This window comes from Bos indicus x Bos taurus, chromosome 3 (assembly GCF_003369695.1).
Source record: "Bos indicus x Bos taurus breed Angus x Brahman F1 hybrid chromosome 3, Bos_hybrid_MaternalHap_v2.0, whole genome shotgun sequence".
NCBI lineage: Eukaryota > Metazoa > Chordata > Mammalia > Artiodactyla > Bovidae > Bos > Bos indicus x Bos taurus.
In genome coordinates, this window is record NC_040078.1 from 119,523,265 (window position 1) to 119,534,385 (window position 11,121).

At 62.3% G+C, this 11,121-nt stretch overlaps 1 protein-coding gene, 1 long non-coding RNA gene and 1 pseudogene across 2 annotated transcripts; all 3 read left to right on the forward strand.

Annotated features, from left to right (window-relative positions):
- The first annotated feature begins 4,063 nt into the window (after nt 1-4,063).
- On the forward strand, nt 4,064-5,218 carry LOC113890551. The gene is made up of 3 exons (XR_003510520.1): nt 4,064-4,159; nt 4,289-4,357; nt 5,175-5,218. It is a non-coding gene; the product is annotated as an uncharacterized LOC113890551 (long non-coding RNA).
- A 1,430-nt stretch (nt 5,219-6,648) lies between these two features.
- On the forward strand, nt 6,649-9,442 carry LOC113890245 (basic proline-rich protein-like). Its single transcript, XM_027538115.1, has 3 exons — nt 6,649-6,975; nt 7,452-7,617; nt 8,010-9,442. Exons 2-3 carry the CDS (start codon nt 7,508-7,510, stop codon nt 8,593-8,595), a joined length of 696 nt encoding a protein of 231 aa, XP_027393916.1. The 5' UTR covers nt 6,649-6,975; nt 7,452-7,507; the 3' UTR covers nt 8,596-9,442.
- A 176-nt stretch (nt 9,443-9,618) lies between these two features.
- Nucleotides 9,619-10,811, forward strand: LOC113890552 (annotated as a pseudogene).
- The last annotated feature ends 310 nt before the right edge of the window (nt 10,812-11,121 follow it).

Sequence of the window (11,121 nt, forward strand, 5' to 3'; positions counted from 1 at the left end):
CCCACTGAGGGCTGCAGCCGTGTGCATCTCTGTGAACAACAGGTGAGCGAGCCCCCTCCTAGGGGTATGGCTAGGCATCACTACTGAGCAAGAGGTGAGCGGGCATCCGGCACTGGGGGGCCAGGCCCTGGGGGATGAGTGGGGTGGAGCGGGGGTGCAGGGGCCCCTGGGTGAGGCTGTACGTCCTTAGGGCAAACTGGAGGTTGGCAGCCTAGAGGTCTGGAGAAGTCCCTGCCAACAGAAAGTCAGAGGTGGTGGGCTTGGGATTTGAAGGAGGCCCAGCTGGGCCCCGAGGGGAGCAGGAAGCTGGCCCAGGGCATGTGGGCTGAGATGCAGGCTCCGGGCAGGGGTGCAGGCCCCAAGCAGGGGCCAACCCAGCCCGCCGAGGACCGCCTTCTCAAGGCTCCTCGCCAGCCAAAGGAACAGAGCCTCCTTCTCATAAGGACCCGTGTTCCATCACGGCCCCACCTCCTCCGGCCACAGTCGCCTCCTGAAGCCCACCCGGCGGACACCAGTACAACGGGCGCTGGGTCCTCAGCATGTGAGCTGGGGGGACACACGCCTTCCATCTACAGCACGCGTTCCCGCCATCTCGGCCTCGGCTCTCGTGGGCATCTCAGGCCGGCAGCTGGGCACTCGGAGTGTCTGCACCCCTAACGGAAAGGAGAGGCGGGTTGCCCCAGCTGGGACCTGCTGCCCCCAGCCTGCACACCGGAGCCGGCCTCCCTGCAGGGCTCTGGGCAGCTGCCCCAGTGACAGCTCTGAAAGATGGGCCGGGCCGGCCCAGCACAGCAGGCGGGGATGGCGGGACACGGAGCAGCCGGGCTCCATCTGGCCGCCCGCCCCGCGGCAGGGGCTCGCGGCTCTTGTCACGGGTCTGAGTTGATGCAGGCTCTGTGGGCGGCTGGAGGCGGCTATTCTTGGATGGCTTCTGGTACCACAGAACCTCGGGAGAGGGGTCAGAATCCCCACAGGGGAGTTACCGCTGCTTGAAGATCCTGCTAGACTTTGAGAACACAGGAAATCCTGGGGACAACGTGTGATCCTCGAGATGAAAGTGACTTCAGAGGACAGACGGCCGACAAGCCCCCCTGCTGAGGCCAGCTCCTCCGGGGGGAGAGGCAGGAGGGCGTCCAGGAGACCCCACTGCACCCCCGACCTGCTCACTAGATCAGGTAGCAGGGGGTGGAGGGAGGAACACCTGCCCTGCTGTCCCCACCCCGAGCCGGCCATGCGGGAGGCTCACGCAGACCTTTCCTCCAGCCCCACAGCTGGGGCCACAGGAGGCAGGGGCCGCGCAGAGGGGCTGCCCCAGCGAGCCATCCTGGTCTGCAGCGGCCACGCGGGAGCAGGGCTGCCCCCCCACTCGCCCCACCCAGCGGCGGGAGCAGAGGCAACGAGTCTCTCCTGGAAGCGAGGCCGCCCAGTCACCTTTCAGCCTCCAGCCACCCCCAGGGAGCCGTGGGGTGGCGAGGGTCTGCCCAGTGGCGGGGCTGCCCTTCCTGACAGTTTGGATCCCAGGCAATGGGGTGCTGGCCGAGGCCCCACAAAGCTCCCTGAGAGAAAGGGTGCACAGCTTAGGCTGGTCCTGGGCCCAGAACACAGCAGTTGTCATCCTACGCCTGTTCATCAGCCAGGAGTCCGCTGCGTGTGCTGGGCTGAGGCTGCATTCAGACCCAGGGGCAGTAAAAATAAATAAGGAGAAATTTAGGGTCTGGACGGAAGGAAGGAGGTTCAGGTGAGATGGACCCAGCATAACCCTCGGTCGGCACTGGAAATCTCATGAAAGAGCATTGATGACAAACGCCTTGCTGACAACTGAAGAGTCTGACTCTGATGAAGCCATGATCTTCTATTTCCCAACTGGGCTCCGAAGAAAGCTTGAAACGTTCACTCCTGTGCACCTGCTGGACTTGCTGAGGGGGCTGGGGAGCTGGACCCTGAGGGAGCACTGCAGTGCCCCCCGTGACTGTTCAGAAAATCCAAGGTCTGCTGAACCACGGGCGGCCCCGGGACCCACTTGCATCTGCCCAGCTGGACCGTCTTTAGGGGACCTCCCCTACTCAGTGTGCCCTCCTGCAGGGCCTCTGACACCCGTGGGCGGGCAGCCCCACACAGACACGGTCAGTCTGCAGGGAGACCCAGGGCTTGTGGCGGAGCAGGTGAGGAGGGAGTCTGCACCTCCAGTGCCTGGACGAGGAGCTGGGGTCTTGTGCAAACCAGCTGCCGCAAGGCAGGATTCATCCTGAACCAAGGTTCTCTCGGGCTTCGAGCCGTGACCCTAAACTGGCCCTGGTCACATTGAGGCTCAGCAGGGAGTTCCAGCCAGGGGCAAATGGTGCAGAGGACACGGGGCCCAGGGTGAAAGGCCTCCCGCGATGGGCCATCTGCCACTCCAGCTCTCATATCCCCTCCCAGGGCATGAAGGTGCTCGCGGAAGACGGCTCAGGGGTGGGTCAGTGCCCAGGTTTTCAGTCATCTATCACCAGAGAGGGGTCTGTTTGGGTCAGGGGTTTCTAAGGAGCAAAGACACAGCACTTTGTTCCAAACCAGATGAACCGGCTGACTACTTCATTTGGTCAATAGATAAGCTGAACCTCCCACCTCACCTGATTATTTCCAAAGCACTGACCCCAGATACAAGGACGGTGGCCTCTGAGCCACTGGTCGGGGGGGTGGGGGTACTGCCTTGGCAAAACCCAGGTTGCCTGCCTGCCCAGCGCCCGGCCTCTACATGAACCGTGGAGTCCCCAGCATTCAAAGGCACTTCCCCACAGCTCTCACCTGCAGCTCCCCACCCCAGCCTGGGGATCTGGAGAGACCCCAGCACCCCCACGTGGAGACCACGAGGTCATGGGGAGTGGGAAGGCCTTCAGAGGTCACCAGGACCATCCCCTCCTGGAGCGACAGGGCCCCCAAGACCACAGAGAGCTAATGGGGAGAGGAGGGACGCGCTCCCTGCCCAGCCCCTGCTCTCCACTCCCCGAGGTTCTCCAGGAACACTTCCCAGGGGCCCGTGTTCCCCCAGGGGCCACTTCAAGAGGAGCTTCCCGGTGCAGTCCCGAAGGCCAGCGTGGGCAGCCACACCTGGGCTTCCTGCTTCATCTCTTGGCAGCATGGGGCCCGTTGGTCAGAGGGGCCGTGGGCTCTGCCCTGACCCGAAGACCAGCCCTGGAGCACAAGAGCACCTGGACCCTGCGGGGCTGTGCAGGGCGGCAGGACCCAGCTCTGCCCTCCACGGCAGCCTGTCCAGAGGGTCTGGGAAGTGCCTGGGTCCCCACGTCCAGCTCGGTCACCACACCGCCCACCTGCCCACCCAAGGAGGCGGTCCCCACGTCCAGCTCGGTCACCACACCGCCAGCCTGCCCACCCAGGGAGGCGGTCCCCACGTCCAGCTCGGTCACCACACCGCCAGCCTGCCCACCCAGGGAGGCGTGGGTCCAGGTGCGTGGGTCTGAGGCGAGCTCAGGGCACCTTACTTCCCGGATGGTCCAGTTTACCAGCTGGGAAAAGTGAGGCTGGACCACTCGGGACGGGAATGCTGTCGGGGGTAGGGGCTTGAGGGGCGGGCGCGGCCAATGGATGCCGGGGAAACCCTGCACGCCTCGGGGAGGGGGCCAGCGGACACAGGCAGGCCTCCCCAGGGCGTGGAGCCTGGCGCCGTGAGCTGGGCGGCACGGCTGGTCCCGAGCAGCCGCCTGCCGTCTGTGAGTCAGGTGGGAACATAAGCATCTCACGACGGCACCTGGATGGGCGTGGAGTCGGCCGACCACGGAAGCAGCACCCTCTGCGCCCAGGGCCAGGGGCAGCGGGCACCGCAGGCCGCGCATCACTCCCTTGCCCCCACATGGAGATTCCGGCAGCTGGTGCTGGCCCGGGGGTCCACCTGCTGACTCTGCAGGGCAGCTCCCAGGGCTGCAGGTGAGTGGGGAGGCCACACTGTGGCTCAGGGCCTCGCTCTTCCCCGAAGAAGCTGCAGCCAAGCAGATGCCACCAAGTGGAGCGGGCAGGGGGGGGCGGGAGGCCGCGGTGCGCGGGGTGGGGGCTCTGGGGGTGAGCTCAGCCTCGGCATGGGAGACCGAAGCCCCTCAGGGTGAGCTCAGACCACCTGGACCCCACGGATCACAGCACAGATGGTGATGTGAGAGACCCAGAGAAGGTGAGAGACAGGGGAGGCCCTCCAGGAGGGGTGGCGGGCAAGGGGAGACGCCCCCTGAGCCCTGCAGGGAGGACAAGGGGAGGAGGGGGCCGGGGTGGGCTCAGCGGGCCCCCTCTCTGCTCTAAGCAGCACCCGCCTGCCCTTCAGGGCCCCACTGAGAACAGACACAGGAGAGATAAAAGGGAAGCCCTCTGAGGGGTGAGTGGCCTGAGATGGGCTCTCCGGGGGCGGGGTGGACAAGCGATGAGTGCTTCCCCTGATGGGCGTCCGGGGTCCCAGTCCCCAGCCCTCACCCGCCCCACCTCGAGCAGCTTCACATCAGCTCTGTGAGGGGCGGTGGCCTCCGGGGGGCTGTCTGGGTCGCCCAAGGACCCACACGGAGGAGGGTGGGCACCAGGAGCAAGACACGGTGCTTGTTCCGCCTGCCATGAGGGTGCAAAGCGTGTGAATCAGAGCCTTGGGTGCAGGTCCAGACCCACTTCCTGAGCTGTATCTCCAACTGGGGGCCCCAGTGGCTCCAAGAGCAGACTGGGGCCAGGGCCGCCTCCGCCCCTCAGAGCCCCCCGCTTCGTGCAGGGCAGCGTCAGGCTGGGTGGTCGGGCTGCTGGACGGTGTGAGGGGTGGAGTCGCTGCAGGGGCTGCTGCTGCTGGGGGCCCTTCAGGGGCTCCACCCCGGGTACCAGATGGCACTGCCACGGTGGAGTCTCAGGGAGGAGCTGACACCTGTCAAGGGCTCATCACAGGGCAGAGCTCCGGGGGGTGGAGGGGATGCCAGGCAGGGCTAAGGAGCCAACCCTTTCCTGTGTCTCCACTGGGAAGGCCATGGGGACAGATCACTTACAGATATCCAAACTTTTTAAAGGGAGCCCTTTAGTGAAACTTTTTTTTTCCATCACAAAAGTCGTATCTATTCATTACAAAGTAGATACAACACAGAAACTTCTAAAAAGAAATAATCATAGACCTTATTCCATCTCCTAATGCTGATTTCTGTTTCATTTTATTATATTTCTAGGTAGTAGTAATACGTGTGCAAAGAACTGACTCGTTGGAAAAGACCCTGATGCTGGGAGAGATTGAAGGTGGGAGGAGAAGGGGATGACAGAGGATGAGATGGTTGGATGGCATCACCGCCCCGATGGACATGAGTTTGAGCAAGCTCCGGGAGTTGGTGACGGACAGGGAAGCCTGGCATGCTGCAGTCCATGGGGTCGCAGAGAGCCAGACATGACTGAGCAACTGAACAACAATAAATGCTCTCTGACATTGATCTTAACAATAATTTGCTGGATCTGTCTCCTCAGGCAAGGAAAACAAAAGCAAAAGTAAGAAATGGGACTATATCCTTTTCACACCAGAGGAAACATCAACCAAACCACACCTATAGAACGGGAATATTTGCAGATGACATGCCTGATGAGGGTTAATATCCAAAACATGCAAAGAACTCCTACAACTCAACATCAAAATAAGTAAACAACCTGATTAAAAAGTGGGCAGAGGATCTGAACAGACATTTTTCCAAAAACGACACACACACGGCCAACAGGCACGTGAAAAGGAGCTCAGCGTCACTCGTCGCTTCCTAGAAGCTGGGCCAGGGCGTCCGAGCAGCTTCCTGGGAGGACTCACTGTGGGAAGGTCTCGGAGCTGTTCCTCCAGCTTTGCTGAGCGAGTCCCACTCTTCGGCCCCAGTCGGCTGGCCTGTCTTGCACACGCCTGGGCCCTGGCAGAGCAGAGTCAGCAGGAGGGGACCCCCGACACCAGCAGGGCCGCGTCCCTCGCTCCTTGGGGATGGCCCCCCTCCCACACGGGGCTGAACTCAGACCTCCCACCCCGGTCCGAGTCAAAGCCGAGGTCCCAGCCCCCAGAGCGGGGCTGGTCTGTGGAGACCTCAAGCCCAGGGTCCAGGCCGAGGCCGGGCACCCCCTCCAGCTCCGATTCCTTTCTTGGGGACCTTCGTGCCCCTGCTTGGTGCTGGGTGTGGGGCTCCTGGTGGCCTCTGAGTCCCAGGATACGTAGGGTAGGGGTGGGGGCAGGCAGAGGGTAGGGAGACCCTGCTTCGTCCTCCAAGGGCCCTGCACAGCAGGGGGCGCTCAAGCCCAAGAAAGTGCAGGGTCGTCAGAGTAACAGGTCAGACAGATCTGGCTGGCTGGCCACAGCCCGGAGTGAACTTGTCCCGGGGGTTTGCCCGGCTGACCTGGGCCTGAAGGGCCCTGGGCCTTGCATTCAGCTTGGGGCAGGCCGCAAGAGAACCCTGGGGGCAGGGGAGGGATGGCCCCCAGATACCCAAGACAGGAACTCCAGCCTGGGCTGTGGCCACCTTGCCTTTGCAGGGAAGGCCAGTCCCTCCTCTAGGGTTACCCTGATCACCCTTGACCACGAGGAGCCTGTGGGCCACGCCAGGCCTAAACCGGGAGGGGGCCTTTTGTGGGGTGGCCGTGAACGAAGCAGTCAAGGGCCATGATGAAACAACTTTCAGACGTGAAGCAAACGTAAGGTTCACATAGCCAAGGGTGACCCGCCGGGCTCTTGTCCCAGCTGCCCACCCGCCCAAGGGCTGAGGACTTGCACGGTCACTCCCAGGCGCCTCTGCCTCCACGGGTCTCCCCTCCGGGCCCCAGCCCCGCAGCCACGCTGGGTCACGCAGACGGGGGCTTGCAGCTCTGTTCTCCCACCTCTGCGATGCCCTCACAGGCTCTGGGCTCTGCAGGCCCTGCGAGAGGAAGCCGAGCCCCACGGGGGCTTAGAGACCCGCCCGAGGCCACGCATCCAGTGGAGGCACAGCCCGGACTCAGCCCCAGACTGTCCTGCAGGTGAGAACCCTGTGTTTGCGGGCTCTTCAGAAAGCAGAAAGCGGCTGGGGAAGCAGGGCCTGTGCTCACCTCAGAGGAGAGCGGACACGGGGGGCGGCCCGGGGGACCCTCCTCTGTGAAGCCATGCCAACACCCCCTGTGCTGACCCCCGGGGCTGTGTGTGGCGGAGAGGAGGGCCTGCGACACTTTGCAAAACGTGAGCTGTTGGAACCGAAGTGTGGGTCACCCCCTAAAGCGCCGAGTCGTATGTGATCCCCACCGGCCTCTCTGGGCGGGGTCCCTGAAGGGGCAGGCGATCCATCATTGCTCCAGCACGTCTGTCCACACCCCCGAAACGGTCACCAAATCCTCCCCCCAGAACTCCACCCTGGACGCCAAGCCTGAAGTCACAGTGCTTCTGGACTCCCTGACCGGCCAGGGGACTCTGTAGCCTGCAAGCCCCCTAAGCGCTTCCCGGCTTCATCTGTTTTTCCTAGGATGCCTTTGCAGCTGTGAGCCTCGCTGTGGTCCCCGCCAGGCACGGGGCATCGAGATGGAAGAGAGAGGAGGATGCGGGAGAGACGGCGGGGCTGCAGGACCCCAGGCAGGGCGGGGAGCCTCGGGCGCAGACCCCCAAGCCCACACCTGGCCCTCAGCCTGCAGGTTAGGGTAAATTGTGCACCCTGCACCCTGGGGCCCTGGCACGCACCCCATAAGACTGGGCCTGAGGGCTCAGTTCTGGGAGGGCAGGTTGGGGTGCAGGGCTGGTGGGGTCCCAGCCCCAGGGTCACGCAAGCCGACCCCCGCCCTGTCACCTCAGTAGCTGTAGCCCTGCCCTTCCCAAGGGTCCCTTGAAGATGGCACGACCCCTGGCCTCAGCTCCCGCCTGCCTCCAGCAGCGCTGAAAAGGGCCCCTCTGGTGGGCACTGGGCAGGCAGCAGCGGGCGCCGGATCCTGGCTGGGCAGGGGCGCAGCCTCCACCCCAGGGGCTCAGCTCTCCCTGGTGACACAACCTCGGTGACCCAAGGCCTCCTTCCCGTTCTGCGCCCCCGCAGGCAGGGGGACACTCATGGCCCCCCAGAGTCCCGAGCTGAGAGTACAGAACGAACCGTCGGCTCTCTCTCCGCAGCCAGCTGCCTGCTCTCACTGACCTGCCCTGTAGGAGGGCCCATCGCAGCCACTCCGGTGGTGCTGGGCCAGCCCTGCTCTGCGATTCCGGCCGCAGCTGTGACAGACACACACGGGGGCCTCCCCGACCCACCGCCCCTTCCAACACACGAGGAGAGAAGGCAGCGGCCCCTCCGAGCGGAGGGGTGGGAACCTGTCGCTTCTGCCCCATCCGTTCATCTCCAGCCGTGCACATCCAGGCGAGAAGCCCACCCGAGCGCGCGGTCCCCTGCTGCAGGCCTCCCACCCAGTCCTCCACACTGTGGCCGCAAACCGGTTTTGACAGAGCCACCTGCTGACCAGAGCCCTCGGGGGCCCCCACCACCAGGGCTGGGGACCCCCACCACTAGGGTTGCCACCACCCCCCACCAACAAGGCATTATGTGCTCCAGGTCGCCCTCCAGCCTAGCCCTGGGCCTCCAGCAATTCAGGTCGTTACTAGCCGGAGGCGCCCTTCATCCTCCGGACCTTTGACCGTACCCTTCCTAGCCAACCTGTCTTCCAAAAGGCCTCCCCAGTCCCTCCCCCAGGCTCCCCAGGGCACCACTGACATGTGCTCCCACCAGGACGTCCCCTCAATTCCTGAGTCCCCACCCCCACCGCCCACCCCCAGCATCCCAGGCCCATCCCAGATTCACGGGCCCACGGCTGCCCTGCCCACCTGGAGTCAGGAAGGCGTGCTGGCCCCACAGAACCCTGGAACTGCTGGGTTCTGCTCACCTGTCAGAGAAGGAAGGGGGGCCCGTGGGGAGGGGCTGGGCAGGCCCAGAGCTCTGGCAGACCTGGCTGTTCTGGGCGGAAGGGCTGCTGACAAGAGGCAACCGGCCGTCAGTGACAGGCGGTCAGGCGCTGGCACCTGCCAGCATATCTGCCCTCCAGCACACGTCAAGGAAGGGCCTGCGGGTCTTGGGGACGCTGGCCAGGCCCCTCCCCACCCCCCAGGGGGCTGCAGGACTCTGCCCCTCAGATGGGCAGCCAGGCTGGGGGCTCCTGAGTCCTGCTGTCTCACCCAACCAGGCTGGCCCTCATTCCCAGGCCAGGGTGGAGGTCTGCAAACATAGAGGGTGGTCTGCACATGGCACCCAGGAACACAGGATCTGACTCATGCCCCTCAGGACTTGCTGGCTCTGCAGTCTTGGCCTCCTGGTCCTGTTTCTACATCCAGGAAACACGGGCGACGTTGATGGGGAGCCCTCAGCACAGAGCTTCCCAGGAAGTAAGGGCCCCCTCCCATCGTGTGCTGCTGTTCAGCCTCTCATGGACTGCAGCACACCAGGCTTCCCTGTCGATCACCAACTCCCAGAGCTTGCTCAAACTCATGTCCATTGAGTCGGTGATGCCATCCAACCATCTCATCCTCTGTCGTCCCCTTCTCCTCCTGCCCTCAATCTTTCCCGCTACACGGTCTTTCCGAATGAGTCGGCTCTTCGCATCAGGTGCCAAAGTATCGGAGCTTCAGCTTCAGCGTCAGTCCTTCCAGTGAACATTCAGGACTGATCTCCTTTAGGATGGACCTGTTGGATCTCCTTGCAGTCCTGTCCGTGTTGGCTGTTCTCTCTCTCCCTGCCCCTACCCGTGACTTCCACTCTCTCTGCTGATGCCAAGTTGCAGGCCCTTGCTTTGCTTCCACTGCTGCCCAACAAGCTCCCCTCCCCATCGCCCTGACCAGGCCAGGGCCAGGTTCTGGGACAGGTGGTGAGGACCAGCCTGAGGGTCTGACCTGCAGAATTCTGGGCGTTGCCCCAGCCTCAGCCAGGCCCCTGGCCAGGGGACACAGGAGGAGTGTCCTGGATACCCCCGCATATCTGCTGTCCCCTCGGTCATTCCACCCGGAGCCCAGAGCCCCGCGGAAGCACCTCAGAGCTAGCGGGGAACCTCCAGCTGGACGCCTGGTGAGCAGAGGCCAGAGGCCTCCCCAAGCTGCTTCTCTCTCAGTGGCAGGCCGCCGTGGGGACCATCCACCTCCTCCTTCTCTGTGCCCTGCCTGGGAGAGGATTCCAACAAATGGGGAGCGGGGGGCGGTGTCTTGTCTCCATCCCTGTTTCCCGTCTGGGAAGAGAGAATTTCCTTAACTACCCTCCTTCTGGTCCTTTCTCATAGAAGAACTTTTTAAAGATTATTTCGGGCACCCGTGCGAACATGGCGCTACGCGCGGTGCGGAGCGTGCGGGCCGCTGTCGGCAGCCTGCACGCCATCTCGGCACCCAGCGCGCCCTGCTCGCTGCGGCCCTGGGAACTGCGGGCGGGTGCCCCGGGCGCTGCGCACCGGCCCTGCTCTGCTGTCGGTGCGGAAATTCACAGAAAAACACGAATGGGTAACAACAGAAAATGGTGTTGGAACAGTGAGAACCAGCAATTTTGCACAGGAAGCTTTGGGAGATGTTGTTTAGTCTGCCTGAAGTTGGGACAAAGTTGAATCAACAAGAGTTTGGTGCTTTGGAAAGTGTGAAAGCTGCTAGTGAACTCCATTCTCCTCTATCAGGAGAAGTAACGGAAATTAATAAAGCTCTAGCAGAAAATCCAGGACTTGTCAACAAGTCTTGTTAGGAAGATGGTTGGCTGATCAAGATGACATTCAGTAACCCTTCAGAACTAGGTGAACTAAGGAGTGAAGCAGCATATGAGAAATACATAAAATCTACTGAGGAGTGAAAATGGAGCCCTTAAATAAACTGCTTTGAAACAACTTAATCTAGCATAGTTGTCTTCAATTAGTGGTGGATAGATATTTAAAGTGGAGAAGGCAATGGCACCCTACTCCAGTACTCTTGCCTGGAAAGTCCCATGGACCGAGGAGCCTGGGGCTGCGGTCTATAGGGTTGCACAGAGTTGGATCCGACTGAAGCGGCATAGCAGCAGCAGCAGCAGATATTTCAAGAACAACTTTTAGTAAAAGAAACTACTTGTAACAATGTTTCCTGAAGAAAATACCCCTTAACTTTCTAATGACTTCAGATAAACACTGTGCATCTTTTACCACAGCATCCTGCAGATTTTTAGG